Genomic DNA, 24,736 nt, shown 5'->3' with positions numbered 1-24,736 from the left:
GATGCATGACATCTTCCGAGAATACCTGGATAAACTCCTGATTGTATTCTTGGATGATATTTTGATCTTCTCGGATGATTGGGAGTCTCATGTGAAGCAGGTCAGAACGGTGTTTCAGGTCCTGCGTGCTAATTCTTTGTTTGTGAAGGGATCTAAGTGTCTCTTTGGTGTTCAGAAGGTTTCATTTTTGGGGTTCATTTTTTCCCCTTCTACTGTCGAGATGGACCCTGTTAAGGTCCAAGCCATCCATGATTGGACTCAGCCGACATCTCTGAAAAGTCTGCAAAAGTTCCTGGGCTTTGCTAATTTTTATCGTCGCTTCATCTGCAATTTTTCTAGTATTGCTAAACCATTGACCGATTTGACCAAGAAGGGTGCTGATGTGGTCAATTGGTCTTCTGCTGCTGTGGAAGCTTTTCAAGAGTTGAAGCGTCGGTTTTCTTCTGCCCCTGTGTTGTGTCAACCAGATGTTTCGCTTCCATTCCAGGTCGAGGTTGATGCTTCTGAGAATGGAGCAGGGGCTGTTTTGTCGCAGAGAAGTTCTGATTGCTCGGTGATGAAACCATGCGCCTTCTTTTCCAGGAAGTTTTCGCCTGCTGAGCGAAATTATGATGTTGGCAATCGAGAGTTGCTGGCCATGAATTGGGCATTCGAGGAGTGGCGTCATTGGCTTGAAGGAGCTAAGCATCGTGTGGTGGTCTTGACTGATCATAAGAACTTGACTTATCTCGAGTCTGCCAAGCGGTTGAATCCTAGACAGGCTCGTTGGTCGCTGTTTTTTGCCCGTTTTGACTTTGTGATTTCGTACCTTCCAGGCTCTAAAAATGTGAAGGCGGATGCCCTGTCTAGGAGTTTTGTGCCTGACTCTCCGGGTTTATCTGAGCCGGCGGGTATTCTCAAAGAGGGAGTAATTGTGTCTGCCATCTCCCCTGATTTGCGGCGGGTGCTGCAAAAATTTCAGGCTAATAAACCTGATCGTTGCCCAGCGGAGAAACTGTTTGTCCCTGATAGGTGGACGAATAAAGTTATCTCTGAGGTTCATTGTTCGGTGTTGGCTGGTCATCCTGGAATCTTTGGTACCAGAGATTTAGTGGCTAGATCCTTTTGGTGGCCATCTCTGTCGCGGGATGTGCGTTCTTTTGTGCAGTCCTGTGGGATTTGTGCTCGGGCTAAGCCCTGCTGTTCTCATGCCAGTGGGTTGCTTTTGCCCTTGCCGGTCCCGAAGAGGCCTTGGACACATATCTCTATGGATTTTATTTCAGATCTTCCCATCTCTCAAAAAATGTCAGTCATTTGGGTGGTTTGTGATCGCTTCTCTAAGATGGTCCATTTGGTACCCTTGTCCAAATTACCTTCCTCCTCTGATTTGGTGCCATTGTTCTTCCAGCATGTGGTTCGTTTACATGGCATTCCAGAGAATATCGTTTCTGACAGAGGTTCCCAGTTTGTTTTGAGGTTTTGGCGAGCCTTTTGTGCTAGGATGGGCATTGACTTGTCTTTTTCCTCGGCTTTGCATCCTCAGACTAATGGCCAGACCGAACGAACCAATCAAACCTTGGAAACATATCTGAGATGCTTTGTTTCTGCTGATCAGGATGACTGGGTGTCCTTTTTGCCTTTGGCTGAGTTCGCCCTTAATAATCGGGCCAGCTCGGCTACCTTGGTTTCGTCGTTTTTCTGCAACTCTGGGTTCCATCCTCGTTTCTCTTCAGGACAGGTTGTGTCTTCGGACTGTCCTGGTGTGGATACGGTGGTGGACAGGTTGCAGCAGATTTGGACTCATGTAGTGGACAATTTGACCTTGTCCCAGGAGAAGGCTCAACGTTTCGCTAATCGCAGACGCTGTGTGGGTCCCCGACTTCATGTTGGGGATTTGGTTTGGTTGTCTTCTCGTCATATTCCTATGAAGGTTTCCTCTCCTAAGTTTAAACCTCGTTTCATTGGTCCGTATAGGATTTCTGAGGTTCTTAATCCTGTGTCTTTTCGTTTGACCCTTCCAGATTCTTTTTCCATCCATAACGTATTCCATAGGTCATTGTTGCGGAGATACGTGGCACCTGTGGTTCCATCTGTTGATCCTCCTGCCCCGGTTTTGGTGGAGGGGGAGTTGGAGTATATTGTGGAGAAGATTTTGGATTCTCGTGTTTCAAGACGGAAACTCCAGTATCTGGTTAAGTGGAAGGGTTATGCTCAGGAAGATAATTCCTGGGTCTTTGCCTCTGATGTCCATGCTCCCGATCTTGTTTGTGCCTTTCATATGGCTCATCCTGGTCGTCCTGGCAGCTCTGGTGAGGGTTCGGTGACCCCTCCTCAAGGGGGGGTACTGTTGTGAATTCTGTGGCAGAGCTCCCTCCTGTGGTCACAAGTGGTACTTCGGCTGATTCTCTCTATGAGCTTCCGTTGGTGGAGGAGAGTGGTACTGCGGCTTCTGAGTTTCCTTCCTCAGGTGATGTGGTGAAGTCGTTAGGTGCTGCTCTATTTAACTCCACCTAGTGCTTTGATCCTGGCCTCCAGTCAATGTTCTAGTATTGGACTTGCTTCCTCCTGGATCGTTCCTGTGGCATGCTGCTCTGCATAGCTAAGTTGCTCTTGTGTTATTTTTGTTTGCTGTTTTTTTCTGTCCAGCTTGTTTATTTGGTTTTTCTTGCTTGCTGGAAGCTCTGGGACGAAGAGGGTGTACCTCCGTGCCGTTAGTCGGTACGGAGGGTCTTTTTGCCCCCTTTGCGTGGTTGTTTGTAGGGTTTTGTGTTGACCGCAAAGTTACCTTTCCTATCCTCGCTCTGTTCAGAAAGTCGGGCCTCGCTTTGCTAAATCTATTTCATCTCTACGTTTGTCTTTTCATCTTAACTCACAGTCATTATATGTGGGGGGCTGCCTTTTCCTTTGGGGTATTTCTCTGAGGCAAGGTAGGCTTATTTTCTATCTTCAGGCTAGCTAGTTTCTCAGGCTGTGCCGAGTTGCATAGGGAGCGTTAGGCGCAATCCACGGCTGCCTCTAGTGTGGTTGGAGAGGATTAGGGATTGCGGTCAGCAGAGTTCCCACGTCTCAGAGCTCGTTCTATGTTTTTGGGTTATTGTCAGATCACTGTATGTACTCTGACTTCTATGTCCATTGTGGTACTGAATTACCAGCCATAACAAGAATCTAAGGGATTAGTCCTGAGACTGATGAGGTGAAAGAAGCACTTTCCCTCTCTCAAACATTTAGATGCTGCAATATCTATTGACTATAGCATCCATGGCATTACTTTTGAGGCTGTTGGAATAAATGAAGGAGATCCCTTCCCTCTCTCAACCATTTAGATGCTGCAATTGCTATTAACTATAAAATCTAAGGGATTAGTCCTGAGACTGATGAGGTGAAAGAAGCACTTTCTCTCTCTCAACCATTTAGATGCTGCAATCGCTATTGACTATTGCATCTAAGGGATTACTATTGAGGCTGATGAGGTCAAAGAAGAAGCTGCTTCCCTCTCTCAACCACTTAGATGCTGCAAGTGCTATTAACTATAGAATCTAAGGGATTAGCCCTGAGGCTGATGAGGTCAAAGAAGAAGCTCCTTCCCTCTCTCAACCACTTAGATGCTGCAAGTGCTATTAACTATAGAATCTAAGGGATTAGCCCTGAGGCTGATGAGGTCAAAGAAGAAACTCCTTCCCTCTTTCAACGTTTTAGATGCTGCAATCTCTATTGACTAAAGCATTTTAGGGACTACTTTTGTGGCTGTTGGAAAAAAAGGAGGAGACCTCTTCCCCCTCTCAACCCCTTAGATGCTGCAATCACTGGTAACTATAGCATCTAAGAGATTTACTTTTGAGGCTGCTGGAATAAAAGAAGGAGGTCTCTTCATCTCTTAACCACTAAGATGCCATGACCGCTGTTGACCACAGTATCTATGGAATTAATTTTGAGACGGATTGTGATACAGGGAGCCTCCTAATTCTGTCAATTTAGATGGCGAGATTGCTACTGACAGTGAACCATGTATGAATGAAGGAACCTTTCATCCTGAGAATTCCCTTTTAAGAATGGTGATGTGTTGTAAGTAATTAATCACTGGATTACAAATTACACTAATGATAGTGGTGTAACGTAGGTGATATATTACGTATTACCTGTAATCTGTCCGCAGATGCACGACTGACGTGAGTCACGGCCATCTCACTCCTTCATTACAGAGAATATAATAGGACTCCGGGGCCCCTGATCGTGACTTCTTACAAATCCGTCTAAATGTTTCTCAGCTGTGGTTGTGATGTGAAATGTGCGATGTGGATTATTTCCAGAATCATCAAACAGCAGGAACAAAAATCAGCTTTTTTTTCCTCTTATTCGGAGACTATAAATAGTAAATAAACCATCTGGACCGTAGTGAATCGCTGTCTGCTGTGTAATAGGGTGAATGTAGCAGCGAACATGATCCAGAATTCCTGCAGAGAAGAGGCAGTCACACGGATGTACCGCGCATCTCTGCAGATAGGAGATGTTGAGATGATGTTCTTCACATGTTCTGATATCTGTACCCCAGTGCCCATGACATGATTTGTGGGGGCCGGGGGAAAAAAAAACATGGAATCTGCCTAATTTGTATGGAAAGTGCAAAGTGGACACGGATACTATTATGAAATCGCTTAACTAAAAGCAGCACTTTAACCATATCACCATACAGTGCTAATACTGCCATACCGTGAGCTTACATAATTATGCCATATAGTGAACTTGCTTAATACTGCCATATAGTGAACTTACATAATGCCATATAGTGAATTTACATATTACAACCATATAGTGAACTTACATAATGCTGCCGTATTGTGAACTTACATAATGCTGCCATATAGTGAATTTACATATTACTGCCATATAGTGAACTTGCATAATACTGCCATATAGTGAACTTACATAATAAATATAGTGAACTTACATAATACTGCCATATAGTGAACTTACATAATACTGCTATATAGTGAACTTACATAATAAATATAGTGAGCTTACATAATACTGCTATATAGTGAACTTACATAATAAATATAGTGAACTTACATAATACTGCCATATAGTGAACTTACATAATACTGCCATATAGTGAACTTACATAATAAATATAGTGAGCTTACATAATACTGCCATATAGTGAACTTACATAATACTGCCATATAGTGAACTTACATAATAAATATAGTGAACTTACATAATACTGACATATAGTGAACTTACATAATACTGCCATATAGTGAACTTACATAATAAATATAGTGAACTTACATAATACTGACATATAGTGAACTTACATAATACTGCCATATAGTGAACTTACATAATAAATATAGTGAACTTACATAATACTGACATATAGTGAACGTACATCATACTGCCATATAGTGAACTTACATAATAAATATAGTGAACTTGCATAATACTGACATATAGTGAACTTAGGTAATACTAACAAATAGTGAGCTTACATAATACTGCCATATAGTGTACTTACATAATAAATATAGTGAACTTGCATAATACTGACATATAGTGAACTTAGGTAATACTAACAAATAGTGAGCTTACATAATACTGACATATAGTGAACTTACACAATACTGCCATATAGTGAACTTACATAATACTGCCATATAGTGAACTTACACAATACTGCCATATAGTGAACTTACATAATACTGACATATAGTGAACTTACACAATACTGCCATATAGTGAACTTACATAATACTGACATATAGTGAACTTACACAATACTGCCATATAGTGAACTTACATAATACTGACATATAGTGAACTTACACAATACTGCCATATAGTGAACTTACATAATACTGACATATAGTGAACTTACATAATACTGACATATAGTGAACTTACGTAATACTGACATATAGTAAATACATATTAGGAAAAAACAGCGCTCATATAATAATGTAATGCTGCCATAGAGCACTCACATATAATGCTGCCTTATAATACATATTTATACAATGTAATAAAAGTACCATACAGAGCTAATAAAATACTGCCATATAGTGCTTCAATGAAATTTCATATAGAGAGGATAGTGAAGTATCACAGAACACCTGCATATAATAAAGGCATAAAAGCACTATATAGCGGTCAGCCACATAATACTTCCATGTAGTTCTTATAGAATAATGCCAGATAATGAAGAAACAATATTGCCTTAAGATATCCATTTAATGCTGCCCCATAGTACAAACTTAAAATGTCATGTAGTGAGGACATTAAAGTATTTTAAAGCACTTATATAATACTGCCATAAAGTGAAGATATAGCAGTAAAATATAGTGCCCATATAATGCTGCCTTATAGCAATCACATATATATTCCGTGTAATAAAGACGTAATAATATAATACAGAGCACATACAATACTGCAACATGCTTACAAAAATGTCACAAGCATAATGAAGTAAGGCTATGGAATAAAAAGCCGTCAGATGTAAACACTGTACGAAGTGTAGCAGCACAGTTAGTTAGTTGCAGCTGCCGGGTACTGCAGATCAGCTTTTATTCATGGCCATAAAATTTGTATGCAACTCCTAAAATGTTTAATTTTTTTTACAGATGCTCAAAAATATCCTTGGCACTAGTAAATACAGACCTTTTGTAAAATTCACAAAAACTAACATTTTTTTTTCCCCTAAAATTAAGTTCTGCTTGTAATACCCTGTCTGACCATGTGGTGTGCTGTTAAGCATCTCTCATGAGTGCAAAGACAAACATAACACAAAACATTACAGCACCACCTAGTGGTAGGAATATTTAGTGCAAACTTCTCTACTATTTGCACCATTCAGTACTATGAATTATTTAGTATGAACCAGATAAATGTTCCCGTCCATTATTCCAGCCATTCTATGAGCACGGAGGAATGAAAATAGATAAATGGCGTTTAGGAAGCTTCGCTTTAAAGATATATTTTAATTATCCGGACATTTAGCTCAGTTTTGCATAAGCCACAAAATATAAATGAAAATGATCCTCTGTCTTCAATGCTGGAACCGGAGAGTCCCATGACTTATGGTGGAACCCATTCCTTGCATATTACATCCGCTAATAGGACGTAATTTTGGGAAATGAGTAATATCCATATACATTGTGGTAAGTGACCTTCTCAGGAGTGCAGAGGTCGTGACCTCTAATTCATCAGTAAGAGAAAGAAATGTTGCCCTGGAGCGAATCCACAAGGATCAGACAATAGATAATTGTTGTGTTCTGGATAGATTGGAAAATGTGGTTATATGCTAAGTATATTGGAGAAATGGATAGATAGATAGATAGATAAATAGATAGATAGATAGATAGATAGATAATAAATAGATAATATATGATAGATAATAGATAGATGATAGATAGATAGATATATAGATAGATAATAGATAGATAATAGATAGATAGATGATATATTATAGATAGATAATAGATAGATAGATGATAGATAATATATGATAGATAATAGATAGATAATAGATAGATAGATAGATAATAGATAGATAGATGATATATAATAGATCGATAATAGATAGATAGATAATAGATAGATAGATAGATAATAGATAGATGATATATAATAGATAGATAATAGATAGATAGAGAGATAGATAGATAGATAGATAGATAGATAGATGATATATAATAGATAGATAATAGATAGATAGATAATAAATAGATAGATAATAAATAGATAATATATGATAGATAATAGATAGATGATAGATAGATGATAGATAGGTAGATGGATAGATAGATAGATAATAGATAGATAGATAATAGATAGATGATAGATAGATAGATAGATAGATAGATAGATAGATAGATAGATAGATAGATGGATAGATAGATAATTGATAGATAATAGATAGATAGATAGATAATAGATAGATGATATATAATAGATAGATAATAGATAGATAGAGAGATAGATAGATAGATAGATAGATGATATATAATAGATAGATAATAGATAGATAGATAATAAATAGATAGATAATAAATAGATAATATATGATAGATAATAGATAGATGATAGATAGATGATAGATAGGTAGATGGATAGATAGATAGATAATAGATAGATAGATAATAGATAGATGATAGATAGATAGATAGATAGATAGATAGATAGATAGATAGATAGATAGATGGATAGATAGATGGATAGATAGATGATAGATAGATAATAGATAGATATATAGATGATATATAGATAACAGATAGATGATAGATAATAGATAGATGATAGATAGATAATAGATAGATAGATAATAGATAGATAGATAATAGATAGATAATAGATAGATAGATAATAGATAGATGATAGATAATAGATATATGATAGATAATAGATAGATAATAGATAGATAGATAGATAGATAGATAATAGATAGATAATAGATAGATAGATAATAGATAGATAGATAGATAGATAGATAGATAGATAGATAGATAGATGATAGATGATAGATGATAGATAGATAGATAATAGATAGATAGATAATAGATAGATGATAGATAGATGATAGATGGATAGATAGATAATAGATAGATTTAATGCAGACACATTGACAGGTGAAACACTGAAAATGCGCACAAAGAAGAATTCATGTAATGATGGAAATCACAGGATGGATAGACGTCTTACTGATCTGCAATCAATGAAAAAAATGGAAACACATTTTTCAAAACCACTTGATCTATTCAGTCTTGAGTCTGAGCCACGTGCAGAAATCCCGGCACTTCGGCCTCGGCTGCTGTCAGTGAGGTCATTAATGGTCGTCTGATGAAGGTTTTGTGCTGAATGCACTTGGACATATCATCCTGTGCTGTGTAATCAGCGACTAATGATGTCCCGGCTGTGCTCGATGGGAGATCAGTCTGGGGAAGCTGCAGGCTACGGTGGCACGTTTAGGCCATGCAGGTTGCTCACAGCGGCACAAACAACATGTGGCATGGTCTTATCTCTAAAAAAGCTCCTGGGACACTTTCACGTTCCAAAGAGAAGGCCTCTTTATGGTATTGCCCCTGTGATCTACAGAACAATCTCTGTCTATCTTGGAATTTAAGACAGATGTGGAATTGACCTCCATTTCAGCCTTCATTGCCTCCAGTCTTCTCTGCACCATGATAGTCTTTGAGAATGGAGGTGTGAGGTCCAGGCAACACTTGTAGCCGGACTTCTGGCTCATGGTCAGTGTCGTGCAAACGCTTTCTGGTGACTTGGGTGGTATAATATATGGTATCCGGACCCCTCTGTCCTTCATTCCATGCGCACTAGCAGCTCGGTGTTACATTGATTTGGAACCACTGGTGCGGCCATTTTTCCAATGTCCTAGGAGATGTCTTTCAACACTATAAAGCCAGGCTGCATTCAGTGGCAGAACATTCCTCAGAGGACCATTAATAACCTCAATGATAGCAACCAAGGCAGTAAGTGCAGAGAATTGTTGGTGTGGCGCTCAAATTTGATAGTGAATAAATTGAGATAATTTGAAATTTCTATTTTTCCATCAATTATCTATCATTTCTCCTTGTGGAGAGTGATGAGCCAGCATAAGGAGACCTATAGGCCATGCAGTGATCCTCTGGGAAATTAAACTTGTGAATATCCTCTTCAGATTGGAAAAAGAGGACGATAATCTGGCGTAAGGAGACTTGTAGGCCATGCAATGCTCCCCTGGGAAATTTAATTTATAAATATCCTCTTAAGATTGGAAAAAGAGGACAATAATCTGGCGTAAGGAGACCTATAGGCCATGCAATGCTCCCCTGGGAAATTTAATTTATAAATATCCTCTTAAGATTGGAAAAAGAGGACAATAATCTGGCGTAAGGAGACCTATAGGCCATGCAGTGATCCTCTGGGAAATTAAATTTGCAAATATCCTCTTCAGATTGGAAAAAGAGGATGATAATCTGGTGTAAGGAGACTTGTAGGCAATGCAATGCTTCTCTGGGAAACGAAATTTACAAATACCCTCTTCAGATTGTAAACAGGGAACTTTTCTCTAGTGCCACCTACTAATGCATTGAATAGTCAGAAAAATCTGTGCTGACCTTTTAACTAGATTTGCCATGACACTTAGCATAAGAACCCCAACCAGAGACTTAATTTACAGACAGGTGTTTTGAGGTATTTGCCCCTCATCAGTTCAAAGCATTGCTCAGTGCACCATTGCTTTGCCTATAAGTCATCAAATGCAAGTTTGGCATTCTCCAGAAAGAGAACCTTTTAGACCCTCATCAAAGAATTTTCATCCAGCTGAATCAGGCCTCTTGCTTTGCACTGATGTAGAGCAAACACCCTGGAACACGAATCTGCAAAAGCAATGTCTGGTTTGGCTTCTTATCATGAGTTATGTGAACAAATAATGAAAAACATGGCTTGTCTCTTCCTTTAACAACTCCGTTACGTTTATGTAAGTTAGTCTGATTCGCTTTTGCAGACACAGACCACAAACCGGAATAGAACCAGTTCTAGAAGGAAGAAACCATATTGGGCTACGTCACCCTCATTGCTATATTGAGCCATGAATGGTCTCCGGCAGGCACTGATCCACCTCCCAGAGGTCCAGCACCACCACTGTGGCAGTACAGAGACAGTCGTCTTCTTCTTCTTGTAGTGTTGGAGTGTGAAATAATCTATTTTCCTCTGTCTTGTGACAGGTTTTGACCTCATGGAGTTATTCAACATAAAAGACGTCATCGGTGGGAGAGAGCCTGGGGTTCAGAGCTCCTACGTGCGTCTAGGGACGTTCCCCATCGTCCAGAGAACAGAGTGAGTCCGCCATCCAGAAAGTTATGGCTGTTATAAATTTATATGGCAGCTGAGGTTCACATCTGGTTACTCAGATCTTCAGCACAATGTCAGTTGGTTAGGCGCCATAGCAACCAGTTCACATCTGGTTACTCAGATCCTCAGCACAATGTCAGTTGGTTAAGTGTCATAGCAACCAGTTCACATCTGTTTACTCAGCTCAATGTCAGTTGGATAGGCACCATAGCAACTAGTTTTAGTTTATCTTTAGTTACTCAGGTCTTCAGCTCAATGCTAGTTCGGTGCCATAGCAACTAGTTCATATCTGTTTACTCAGCACAATGTCAGTTTGTTAGTTGCCAAAGCAACTGGTTCATATCTGTTTACTCAGCTCATTGTCAGTTAGTTAGTTGCCATAGCAAATAGTTCCAGCTCAATGTCAGTTGGTTAGGCGCCATAGCATCTAATTTATCTCTGCTTAATCGGTTCTTCAGCTCAACGTCAGTTAAGCACCATAGCAACCAGTTCAAATTTGTTTACTCAGCTCAATGTCAGTTGGTCAGTTGCCATAGTAACCAGTTTCAGCTCAATTTCAGTTGGTTAGGCACCATAGCAACTAGTTTTTATCTGGTTACTGAGGTCTTCAGCTCAATATCAGTTAGGTGCCATAGCAACCAGTTCACATCTTGCTACTCAGATCTTCCAGCTCATTGTTAGTCCAGTTATTGTCAGTTATGAGCCTTAAAAACCAGTTTATCTCTGGTTACTCCATCTTTCAGCTCAAAGTCAGGCACCATAGTGACTAGCTCGGATCTGATTGCACAAGGTTTTCAGAAACATGTAAGTTAGGAATCATACTAAAGGCAGAAAAGAGCAAAAAGGGCTAGCACTAAGGTCAATTATCTCTGAACACCCCCGTCGCTGCCACCTTGGTGCCGCTCTGAAGCCCATCGGAGACCATGACGTCAACAATAAAGAAATAAAAACAAACATAAACACATTCCGCATCTCCGCGTCAGCAGTAGAAGTCTGATCAATCAAAATACAAAATTGTTTGCCCGTATATTAAATGCCATAAAGAGAAAAAATATCAAAACACAAAACCTTCCAACAGAAAATTCAATCAAAAAATCATATGTACTCCAACATTTGCTTGTCATGCAAAAAACAAACCCTCACACAGCTCAATCGATGGGAAAATTAAAAATGTAAAAAAAAAGCCACAGTTTAATTTTTATTTTCTTTAAGGCACTAACATGATAATTTGGTATCGTCATATTTGTAAAAACCTGGAGAATCATTCTGCCAAGTTATAAAAGCAAAACAAAAAAAAAATATTGGAATATTGTTTTTTGCCCCTTTTCGAATTTTTCTCCCCGTTTTTCTGTACTTTACCTGTTAAAATTAATGGTTTTATTGAAAGCCGCAAATTATAGTTGATACATCTCGATAATCCTCTGAAGCTCGGCTACATGCGATTTTTACTATGTTATCGCAGTATATAGTAAAAGCGATCGGACGATCACAGGTGCCTAAGGGGACAAATAGTAAAAAAGAAAAAAGTTTTTAATGATATAAAAACAATTAAAAACTATCAACATTCTATTTACACCTCTTTAGAACTAAAAATAGAACATATTTGGTATCGCCTCTTCCGTGACGTCCGATTTATAAAAATATAAAATTAATTAACCTGATCGGTAAACGCCATGTCGAGAAAAAAAAATAAATCAAAATTCCACATTGCAGATTTTCAATACCTTGCTAAAAAAAAAACATTAAAAAACGATCAAAATGATATCAAAGACAACGTCGGTCCTCAGCCGCCTCTGTTGAAAGAAAAATAAAATCATTATGGGTCTAGGAAAAAAAATAGCGAAGCAAATCCATATTTATTTTTTTTTTACAAATTTCCAATTTATTTTTAACTATGAATATAAAAATAAACATGGAAGTTTGGGATCCCTGTAATTGTAATGACCTGGATAATTAGGGTTTTTTTTTTGGTTCATTTTTATAACTACAATAAATGCTGTAAAAACCCCAAATAACCCTAATAAAATGACATATTTTTCACCACTCGGAATTTTTTTTTTCCTCCTGTTATTCATTACGTAATAAGAAGCGTCATTCAAAATCTCGTTCCACCAAAAAAAAATTAACAAAAAAAAATCCTCGATGGGAAAATTAAAAAAAAAAATGTCATGGCTTTTGGAAGAAGGGGAGAAAAGAATAAATGAAAGCGCAAAAAAAATAAAAATTGGCCAGCAGTGAAGGAGTTAAACTTGACCCATGCTCTCCTTCCCCCACTAACACAGTATCTCCATTCAGAAAACTTCCCGAAAGAGAGTTATTGGGAAAGTTTTCTACTTTTTTGACTTTTAGATCCCCAATTCATATCACAAATAATAGAGAAGCCAAAATGAGATTCCTTCCCTCCCACCTAATTCCCCTTCGCGAAATACTGATCGCGCCTCGTTTATTGTGTCCCGGACGGAAGGAAGGAACTCGGAAGACGAGAGTCAAATGTTAATATATTCATAGACTGAGAGCAGAAGAAAGTCAACACAGCAAACAAAAAATTCTATAGGAGACCATCATTCTCGAGATTTTTGTTTTCCCGAAGAAAAAGTCTTGTATTTTCGTGACCTTGACCTTTCTGTCTGTCGGCTGGATTCAATAAAAACGGATGGGAAATGGAAAGCAAAGTAAAAAAAAACAAAATGTGAAGGAATAACATAATAAATAATAAACATGTAAATATGCGTTCAATAGATAAAGTATATGTGTAGTGTGAATGTAAAAAGTGAATAAGTAAAATGAAAAAATATATGTACAGTGGGGCAAAAAAGTATTTAGTCAGTCAGCAATAGTGCAAGTTCCACCACTTAAAAAGATGAGAGGCGTCTGTAATTTACATCATAGGTAGACCTCAACTATGGGAGACAAACTGAGAAAAAAAAATCCAGAAAATCACATTGTCTGTTTTTTTATCATTTTATTTGCATATTATGGTGGAAAATAAGTATTTGGTCAGAAACAAACAATCAAGATTCCTGGCTCTCACAGACCTGTAACTTCTTCTTTAAGAGTCTCCTCTTTCCTCCACTCATTACCTGTAGTAATGGCACCTGTTTAAACTTGTTATCAGTATAAAAAGACACCTGTGCACACCCTCAAACAGTCTGACTCCAAACTCCACTATGGTGAAGACCAAAGAGCTGTCAAAGGACACCAGAAACAAAATTGTAGCCCTGCACCAGGCTGGGAAGACTGAATCTGCAATAGGCAACCAGCTTGGAGTGAAGAAATCAACAGTGGGAGCAATAATTAGAAAATGGAAGACATACAAGACCACTGATAATCTCCCTCGATCTGGGGCTCCACGCAAAATCCCACCCCGTGGGGTCAGAATGATCACAAGAACGGTGAGCAAAAATCCCAGAACCACGCGGGGGGACCTAGTGAATGAACTGCAGAGAGCTGGGACCAATGTAACAAGGCCTACCATAAGTAACACACTACGCCACCATGGACTCAGATCCTGCAGTGCCAGACGTGTCCCACTGCTTAAGCCAGTACATGTCCGGGCCCGTCTGAAGTTTGCTAGAGAGCATTTGGATGATCCAGAGGAGTTTTGGGAGAATGTCCTATGGTCTGATGAAACCAAACTGGAACTGTTTGGTAGAAACACAACTTGTCGTGTTTGGAGGAAAAAGAATACTGAGTTGCATCCATCAAACACCATACCTACTGTAAAGCATGGTGGTGGAAACATCATGATTTGGGGCTGTTTCTCTGCAAAGGGGCCAGGACGACTGATCCGGGTACATGAAAAAATGAATGGGGCCATGTATCGTGAGATTTTGAGTGCAAACCTCCTTCCATCAGCAAGGGCATTGAAGATGAAACGTGGCTGGGTCTTTCAACATGACAATGATCCAAAGCACACCGCCAGGGCATCGAAGGAGTGGCTTCGTAAGAAGCATTTAAAGGTCCTGGAGTGGCCTAGCCAGTCTCCAGATCTCAACCCTATAGAAAACCTTTGGAGGGAGTTGAAAGTCCGTGTTGCCAAGCGAAAAGCCAAAAACATCACTGCTCTAGAGGAGATCTGCATGGAGGAATGGGCCAACATACCAACAACAGTGTGTGGCAACCTTGTGAAACAGAAAACAGAAAACGTTTGACCACTGTCATTGCCAACAAAGGATATCTTACAAAGTATTGAGATGAAATTTTGTTTCTGACCAAATACTTATTTTCCATCATAATATGCAAATAAAATGTTAAAAAAACAGACAATGCGATTTTCTGGATTTTTTTTTCTCAGTTCGTCTCCCATAGTTGAGGTCTACCTATGATGTAAATTACAGACGCCTCTCATCTTTTTAAGTGGTGGAACTTGCACTATTGCTGACTGACTAAATACTTTTCTGCCCCACTGTATAAGTGAACAAATAGATTAAAAAAATAAAGTAATTCTGAGTGAAGAATAGAAAACATCTAAAATAGATACATACTGTAGATAATAATAAAAATAAATTTCTGTAAACAAATAATCACATGTATACACCAACATTATATACATATACTGTGTGTTTAATATGACATTTTATATAAATTATTATTTGTATTGTTTATTTAAAATGTTATTCATTCTTAGTTAGGATTATTATTTACTCTTTTTTCTCATTTTATTGTTCATTCATGTTGATTCAGAATTTTCTTTTATGTTTGTGCTTCATTTTATTTTGCTTGTTTTTTTTTTTTTATACCAATGCTAATCAGGGTGATCCGCACCTTTGGCGTGGCCTAGAGCAGGGGTGGGGAACCTCAGGCCCCTGGGCCATTTACAGCCCTCGATGACCTTTTATCAGGCCGCCGAGCAGATTCTCAGGGACGGCATTCTTGGGCAGGGAGGTGGATTTTGATTACCACCATCTCATTAATTTCTTCTTGCTCTGTTAACAAACACATGCAGTATTCACTACTGAACACTGAAGGGCATGCAATGAAAGATTATGTCCTGACACCAGCGCCAGAGTCAGGATGTATTTTGTGGGCGGAGCTTGTACGGCCCTCGAAGGATGGTATAAATATCCAAATGGCCCTTGGCAGAAAAAAAGATTCCCCATCTGTGGTCTAGAGGCTCAGTGCACCACCCCGCCCACTTGTCGGTTATACCCCACCTTACACAGTGTTGATTGACAGCATTTACTTGCTTGAGCTTTCTCTGCAGTTAGTGCTGTCTCCATAGACAGAGCTGTCAATCATCAGTGTGGAAGGCGGAGACATGTAAATCCAGCAGGGGGCAACAGTGTGCTGAGCTGTTTAGCCACACCCAGGGTGCACCCAGCATATGTGATTAAACTTCAATTTCTGCAGAACGGAGGAAGCGATTAGATTACTAGAGGTGTGATTTTTTTTTTTTTTAGGGTCTATATTCCCTACAAGGATATGTGCGCAGCTCATACGGTCTGTTTCCCTTTAATTTATGAAATGTCACATGCCGTAAATATATAATTTATTACAGGGGTAAATGCTGCTGTTCTCCTGGATCTGGCCTCATTTTTCTTTTCTTCTCCTATTTACTTATTTCCTTTTGCTTATATGGATGAATCATGTGACAAAACAAAAAAAAAGATCTTGAGTTACTATACCGGGCATCATTTATGTTATACGTGCTACACCATAATAATTCGAAATCAAATACTTTATATAAGCAAATATATTGTTGAGGTACATGCCAATACAATAAAAATAAAAATGACAAGTAAATAATTAAAATTAAGAAGCAATGAAATCAAGGGGAGGCTGATGAGAGACACAAAATAACGAAGGGAAGACAATACAAAGGGTAGCCACTAGATGGCAGATTAATAAAAGAATGATAATCACATGTACTGTATGTATATGCATATAGAAGTTAATTAAAATGCAATTCTAAAGTTAGATCTGTAGGAATTTGGGGCAATGTAATACACAAAATTAAATTAGTAGTAAAGAGATAAAGGTGCCTTACAGTCAGACATGCCCAAAAATAAAAATAGAATGTGTCATCACATCGGCATCCACCTCAGACCCCGACGCGCGTTCTGACTCTGCTTCATCTGGAGTTCCTTCTCCCTTTTTGCTATATGTGTCTGCAAGAGACTGTATCAAATGTGTATCATAATTTTTTTTTTGTATTCTCCCTCTTCCCCCAGGGATATATTTCCACAAGGCTTGCCAGATGAATATGCTTTTGTTACCACATTCAGATTCAGAAAAGCCTCTAGGAGGGAAGATTGGTATATTTGGCAAATTATTGACAAGTATGGCATCCCACAGGTATTTGATAATATATTGTTCCAAACTAATAAAATTCATTTTCTTTACCTCTGAAGCCCTAAATGCTATAGGAAGAGAAGAAAACCGTTTAGTAAATGTGATACAATATCAATAAGCCATTGATTAAAAACATGGAAAAAAACAAGAAAATGATAAAATTGTGCCAGCATACAGCTGCCACTAGAGGGAGCTCTCAGCACAGGGAGGTCCCATTGGTCTCAATAATAAATGAGTAGGTGCTGAGCTCCCCTAGTGGAGGCAAAATTATCCTGACCTTCTCACAGGAGGGAGGCTCTGGGGACAACGAGTCCCCCAAGGGTTTTCCAAGTTTATGACACTGATGACCGATGCGGCAGAGAACAGTTGGGTAGTGATCTAAACCGGCTCTAAAGTTTCCAGAAATGTTCGGTTATTGGAGCCGTGACCAGCAGCAGCGGTCACTGCCCCGTGACAAGCAGCAGCGGTCACCGCCCCTCACCGTCCTCCTGTCTCCCGCTCACAGGTGTCGCTGAGATTAGACGGAGAGAACAAGGCCTTGGAGTACAGCTCGGTGGGGGTCACTAAGGACGCCGTCAGGGCCAGCTTCCGGAGCGGCAAAGTCATTGATCTGTTTGATCGGAACTGGCACAAGATTGCTCTGAGCGTGCAGGCGAAGACCGTGACCCTGTACATCGACTGCAAGCTGGTCATGACCGTGCCCATCAAGGAGCGAGAGAACATCGACATCCAGGGAAAGACCGTGATCGGCAAACGTCTCTACGACAGCGTCCCCGTCGATGTGAGTGAGGAGGAAACGCAAAAATATCACCGCACATTCATTTACTCATGGTAGTCATGTAAGAGGGAATATACAGGTATAATAATAGATAGATAATAGATAATAGATAATAGATAGATAATAGATAGATAGATAATAGATGGATAATAGATGATAGATAGATAATAGATAGATGATAGATAGATAGATAGATAGATAAATAGATAATAGATAGATGATAGATACATAGATAGATAGATAGATAGATAGATAGATAATAGATAGATAGATAAATAGATAATAGATAGATGATAGATACATAGATAGATAGATATATAGATAGATAGATAGATAATAGATAATAGATAGATAGATGATAGATAGATGATAGATAGATAGATAATAGATAGATAGATAGATAGATAGATAATAGATAGATAACACAGGTCAACAAAAAAAATTTTTTTTCTGGTGTCCAAAATATTTTAATGAATTTAGGGTAACTTTGGGGTGCTGATTCTGAATATGCTATCAGTTTTGCCAGATTGGCTCAAGTTTTTGAGATTTTTGGTATCTTATTTATAGCACTTGTTGGTAAATGCGACGCATCATCTCATTAATTTCTTTGGATTAGTACTTGAACTGAGCAGTTCTCAATATAGTTTTGTGTTAATTAGTGTTCTAAAAGTTTGTTCATAGCTTGATTTTTGCACTAACTTTATGTTGTTGTCTGTTTTCCAGTGAAAAGCATGAACTCATCAAGAAGAAGTTGTCTTAACGATCCAGACTCATTCTGTTACATTTGTGGTGAATACACACTGCCAAAACATAGAAGAAACATAACAGACTTCGTAAAAAAAGTGTATTTTGCCTATTTTGGGGTTATGCTTGGGGACCAAGACAAGTTTTGGGCACCACACATAGTGTGCAAAGCATGTATCGAATTATTACGAAAATGGAGCAAAGGACAAAGAAAAAGCTTCAAATTTGGTGTTCCAATGGTGTGGAGAGAGCAAAAAAATCATCATGATGACTGTTATTTCTGTGCAGTGCAAGTGCAAGGATTCAATAAGCATAAGAAACGAAAATGGGAGTAACCTAACATGGAATCTGCAAGAAGGCCTGTCCCTCATTGTGAAGATGTGCCTGTACCTGTGGTTACCATGTTACCTGACCTTCCCCCACCTGATGATGATGAAGTGTGTATTCACCACAAATGTAACAGAATGAGTCTGGATCGTTAAGACAACTTCTTCTTGATGAGTTCATGCTTTTCACTGGAAAACAGACAACAACATAAAGTTAGTGCAAAAATCAAGCTATGAACAAACTTTTAGAACACTAATTAACACAAAACTATATTGAGAACTGCTCAGTTCAAGTACTAATCCAAAGAAATTAATGAGATGATGCGTCGCATTTACCAACAAGTGCTATAAATAAGATACCAAAAATCTCAAAAACTTGAGCCAATCTGGCAAAACTGATGACATATTCAGAATCAGCAGCCCAAAGTTACCCTAAATTCGATGAAATATCTTTGGCACCAAAAATGCTGTTGACCAGTGTAATAGATAAATGATAGATAGATGATAGATAATAGATAGATGATAGATAAATGATAGATAGATGATAGATAATAGATAGATGATAGATACATAGATAGATAATAGATAGATAAAAGATAATAGATAGATAGATAGATAGATAGATAATAAATAGTAGATAGAAAATTGATAGATAGATAATAGATAGATGATAGATAGATAATATATGATAGATATATGATATATAGATAATAGATAGATAATAGATAGACAAGAAATAGACAGAAAATAGATAAATGATAGATAGAAAATAGATAGATAGATGATAGATAGATAAATAATAGATAAATAATAGATAGAAAATAGATAATAGATAATCGACAGATAAATAATAGATAGATAATAGATAATATAGATAGATAATAGGTGCTAGATAATATGTTGTTGTTACATACACATGCTGCGCTGTATCTGTTTTGATGATGCAGCAGAGCTGAATTTGTTGCTGTGCTCCTTTATCATCTTCTGTGCGCAGCGAGTGCAGTATTGGCCATTTATTACATTGCAGATAGCATATGACATGTACTGACAAGCTCGGCTCTGCTTCATCCTTTTCCTCCAGTATTTTCCTCCATATGACGTGACTTTATTCTGCTTGTTTTTCAGTTTGATCTTCAGCGCATCGTTATATACTGCGACTCGCGGCACGCTGATCTCGAGACCTGTTGTGATATCCCCAGCGGCCCTGTGAGACATTTTGCTTTTGTTTCCTCAGATATTGATACTCCAAGAATAAAACAGCGACACCACAAAACGCTGCCGCTAATCACGACCTCTATGGTGGCTCTTAATGTGACACTGTTAGTCTGTAGAGATGATTTCGCAGTCAGTCAGTTGTGTCCTTCTTTACGTTTCCTTCTGGTAGGACATATCCCAAGATGAGTGGGGCGACATAACATCATTTTCCAGGTCAGGGTGATTATAGAAATACTTTTATATTTCTTTTTTTATTAAAGTAGAAGAAAAATTTTTAGGGGAACTTTGCAAAAACGATATCTGGGTTGTGTCCCTATTTTCCGAGATCCAGATTTTTTTTTTAGTTGTTTTTGTTATTTTTGGCAGCAAAAAAAACTGCAATTTTGTCGCTTTAATATTTTTTTAATTTTCAGGCTATTACTGTATGGGTTAATTAACTTATATTTTTCATTAGATTTGACTTTTTTCTATGTGGTGATATCAATGATGCGACTTTTTTTATTTCGTTTTTTTTTTTTTTTAAATTCAGTGATTTAAACTTTGATATTGTTAAATATATTTTTTATATTTTTAAAAAGTTTCTTTTTCTTTTTTATTTTGTCTTTATTTTAGTTCTATGATTACTTGTTCTATAGATTGCAATGCCCCATTAAGGCAGTATACAGTTAGGGCCAGAAATATTTGGACAGTGACACAAGTTTTGTTATTTTAGCTGTTTACAAAAACATGTTCAGAAATACAATTATATATATAATATGGGCTGAAAGTGCACAGTCCCAGCTGCAATATGATAGTTTCCACATCCAAATCGGAGAAAGGGTTTAGGAATCATAGCTCTGTAATGCATAGCGTCCTCTTTTTCAAGGGACCAAAAGTAATTGGACAATGGACTCTAAGGGCTGCAATTAACTCTGAAGGCGTCTCCCTCGTTAACCTGTAATCAATGAAGTAGTTAAAAGGTCAGGGGTGGATTCCAGGTGTGTGGTTTTGCATTTGGAAGCTGTTGCTGTGAGCAGACAACATGCGGTCAAAGGAACTCTCAATTGAGGTGAAGCAGAACATCCTGAGGCTGAAAAAAAAGAAAAAATCCATCAGAGAGATAGCAGACATGCTTGGAGTAGCGAAATCAACAGTTGGGTACATTCTGAGAAAAAAGGAATTGACTGGTGAGCTTGGGAACTCAAAAAGGCCTGGGCGTCCACGGATGACAACAGTGGTGGATGATCGCCGCATACTTAATTTGGTGAAGAAGAACCCGTTCACAACAGCAACTGAAGTCCAGAACACTCTCAGTGAAGTAGGTGTATCTGTCTCTAAGTCAACAGTAAAGAGAAGACTCCATGACAGTAAATACAAAGGGTTCACATCTAGATGCAAACCATTCATCAATACCAAAAATAGACAGGCCAGAGTTAAATGTGCAGAAAAACACCTCAAGAAGCCAGCTCAGTTCTGGAAAAGTATTCTATGGACAGATGAGACAAAGATCAACCTGTACCAGAATGATGGGAAGAAAAAAGTTTGGAGAAGAAAGGGAACGGCACATGATCCAAGGCACACCACATCCTCTGTAAAACATGGTGGAGGCAACGTGATGGCATGGGCATGCATGGCTTTCAATGGCACTGGGTCACTTGTGTTTATTGATGACATAAGAGCAGACAAGAGTAGCCGGATGAATTCTGAAGTGTACCGGGATATACTTTCAGCCCAGATTCAGCCAAATGCTGCAAAGTTGATTGGACGGCGCTTCATAGTACAGATGGACAATGACCCCAAGCATACATCCAAAGCTACCCAGGAGTTCATGAGTGCCAAAAAGTGGAACATTCTGCAATGGCCAAGTCAATCTCTAGATCTAAACCCAATTGAGCATGCATTTCACTTGCTCAAATCCAGACTTAAGATGGAAAGACCCACAAACAAGCAAGACCTGAAGGCTGCGGCTGTAAAGGCCCGGCAAAGCATTAAGAAGGAGGAAACCCAGCATTTGGTGATGTCCATGGGTTCCAGACTTAAGGCAGTGATTGCCTCCAAAGGATTTGCAACAAAATATTGAAAATAAAAATATTTTGTTTGGGTTATGTTTATTTGTCCAATTACTTTTGACCTCCTAAAATGTGGAGTGTTTGTAAAGAAATGTGTACAATTCCTACATTTTCTATCAGATATTTTTGTTCAACCCTTCAAATTAAACGTTACAATCTGCACTTGAATTCTGTTGTAGAGGTTTCATTTCATATCCAATGTGGTGGCATGCAGAGCCCAACTCGCGAAAATTGTGTCACTGTCCAAATATTTCTGGCCCTAACTGTATAATGAAATTGAAGATTTTTTTTATGAGGTCCCGCCATGGGCACCCTATTGGCCCCAAGAAAGGGTTTAGGGAGAAGGTCAATGGAAGCTTGTTCAGGCAAGCATCAGCAACCAGGCTATTTAATTTGCACTGTCAGTGGTTGGCAGCAGCATTTACATGTTTCAACAGCAGAGATTGGAGCCAGCTCTGGTCACTGCTGTTCCTGACCCTGCACACAATACTGTATATATATAACCAAATCAGAAATCAGGAAGGGATTAATTGATTTCAAGAAAAGGTAACAATGGAGATGACTTTAAGATAAAGATCTCTGCTGACCGTTTCCACCACTAAGGGGCCATTCTGTATTTGTCTGTATACAGCTGCTATTCCCCTGTATTAGGGATTGTCAGTCAGCTATAATCTAAGGAACTTTCTTACCTCTGCCATTAACCTATGAGGGTTTGTTTCATATCTCCCCAAACTACAGACATGTAATCAGAAGGCAAAACTGATAGAGGAGTGTTAATGTGAATTTTAGGGGGCACTGACACTGGTAGTGGACTACTGGAACATCAATAAGCCAAAAAAAGTTAATTTTCCCGTTATGAGAACAGGATAAGTAGCCGTCTCTAAGCCACTTATTTGTTCTGAAATACAATTGGATGGGTTAAAATCTATTGGGGTCACACTTGGAGGGGGGACATATCCAGTTCTCATAAATGGCTTCTGATGTTGAATGCCAACCCTTTCTCATTCTCCATTTCTGTTCTTTCCAGTGTGTGGTCACAGTAGTCACCGAGCCGCCACCTATAATAACGACCCCCACTGTGGCGGAGCAGAGGGGCACTGAAAAAACCCTTAACTGTTCTCACTGTCCGTTTGGTGAGAAGGTAAGTACAGGAAGTATATCCGACGTGTATCGTGCCCAGCGGAATCTGGACTGATAGATTGTAGCACATGTAGCAGAGAGTATATGCACCCGTTCAGTGGCCCGACTGGGTTTAGACATCCAAACCTCGCACAATACAGGATTTGTCATTGTGCCGGCAGAGTGAACATGCGTTCTGACATGCATCATTTTCGGGAGTGTACCCTACTGGAGTCGGACACTCAGATACAGTTTAATAGGGGACCAAATTCGATTGGTATCCATTAAAGTGGATGTAAATTTTACCGGCCACAAAAAATCTCATTCCTCCTATCCACAGCCATGTCTACAATTGTCCCACCGTTGCGGGTTCTCCAATCATCTCCATCTTCTGTCCTACATCATAGAATCATAGAATGTTAGAGTTGGAAGGGACCTCCAGGGTCATCATGTCCAACCCCCTGCTCAATGCAGGATTCACTAAACCATCTCAGATAGATGTCTGTCCAGCCTTTGAAGCAGCACTCACCACCTCTCGTGGCAGCCTGTTCCACTCATTGATCACCCTCACTGTCAAAAAGTTTTTTCTAATATCTAATCTGTATCTCCTCCCTTTCCTGTATCTTCTTTCTTCTATCTGCCGCCCGGTCGAGTCTTCTATTATCTGGGCCTCACGCAATAATGTGATGGGGGCAATGAATATCATTGACATTCATTGCCCCACACGCGGTCACGACGACGGGGTTCAATGAGCCGCCCCATGTGATGGCAGGGACCTAGTCAATGGAAGACCCAGCCAGAAGGAAGAAAAGGTAGAAGAACCGAAGGGAGGACCATTGGCGGTGGGACAGGTCCGGGGAGAAGAGACAAAAAAGGATTTTTTAACCCCTTCACGGTCCTTTATAATTTAGAAAAATGGTGGTCGGCTGCTGTTTTGCTGGATTTGTCCAAATCGAATAGGTAAAAAATGGATTCCGATTAATCAATTTTTTTTATTAATTTGCCTTGAATCGATTCTCTTATCTCTTGTAGCTGATGATGTTCTGCTCACATGGACGTGATAAGACAGATATTATTCAGCCATGTTTATGTTTGCCCTAAGAGATTGTTAGGGTTATGAGTGACTAGGGTATTAATATCTTATATGTAGCATTGATTACCTGTACTAATTACTGTGCCCTTGTACTCAGGGGGATATCGGCCTTCCAGGACCTGCAGGTCCAATGGGTCCCAAGGTGAGTGCCACTGTTTATGTGGAGAATTCCTTAATTCAAGTTGCGATTGGTCTAAAAAAGATTTGTGTCAAGTTTGAAAGGAGAAGTGATAACTTGCTGATCGCTCTGGGGTCTGACTTGGAAAGCCACCACTCCCAAGAATATGGTTCTGCAAAGCCC

At 38.9% G+C, this 24,736-nt stretch overlaps 1 protein-coding gene across 1 annotated transcript in view; it reads left to right on the top strand.

Annotated features, from left to right (window-relative positions):
- The window catches only part of COL22A1 (collagen type XXII alpha 1 chain), a 573,554-nt gene that overhangs the window by 182,801 nt on the left and 366,017 nt on the right, over positions 1-24,736 (top strand). Inside the window, exons 5-10 of the mRNA XM_069732369.1 lie at positions 10,695-10,806; positions 16,992-17,115; positions 17,618-17,893; positions 20,086-20,166; positions 23,251-23,364; positions 24,533-24,577. Coding sequence (XP_069588470.1) covers positions 10,695-10,806; positions 16,992-17,115; positions 17,618-17,893; positions 20,086-20,166; positions 23,251-23,364; positions 24,533-24,577 — 752 coding nt within the window. The remainder of the gene's footprint in view (positions 1-10,694; positions 10,807-16,991; positions 17,116-17,617; positions 17,894-20,085; positions 20,167-23,250; positions 23,365-24,532; positions 24,578-24,736) is intronic.

Source organism: Ranitomeya imitator, chromosome 6, assembly GCF_032444005.1.
Source record: "Ranitomeya imitator isolate aRanImi1 chromosome 6, aRanImi1.pri, whole genome shotgun sequence".
Taxonomy (NCBI): domain Eukaryota; kingdom Metazoa; phylum Chordata; class Amphibia; order Anura; family Dendrobatidae; genus Ranitomeya; species Ranitomeya imitator.
The sequence above is the reverse complement of the archived record's forward strand: the minus strand, read 5'-3'. Positions and strand labels throughout refer to the sequence as shown.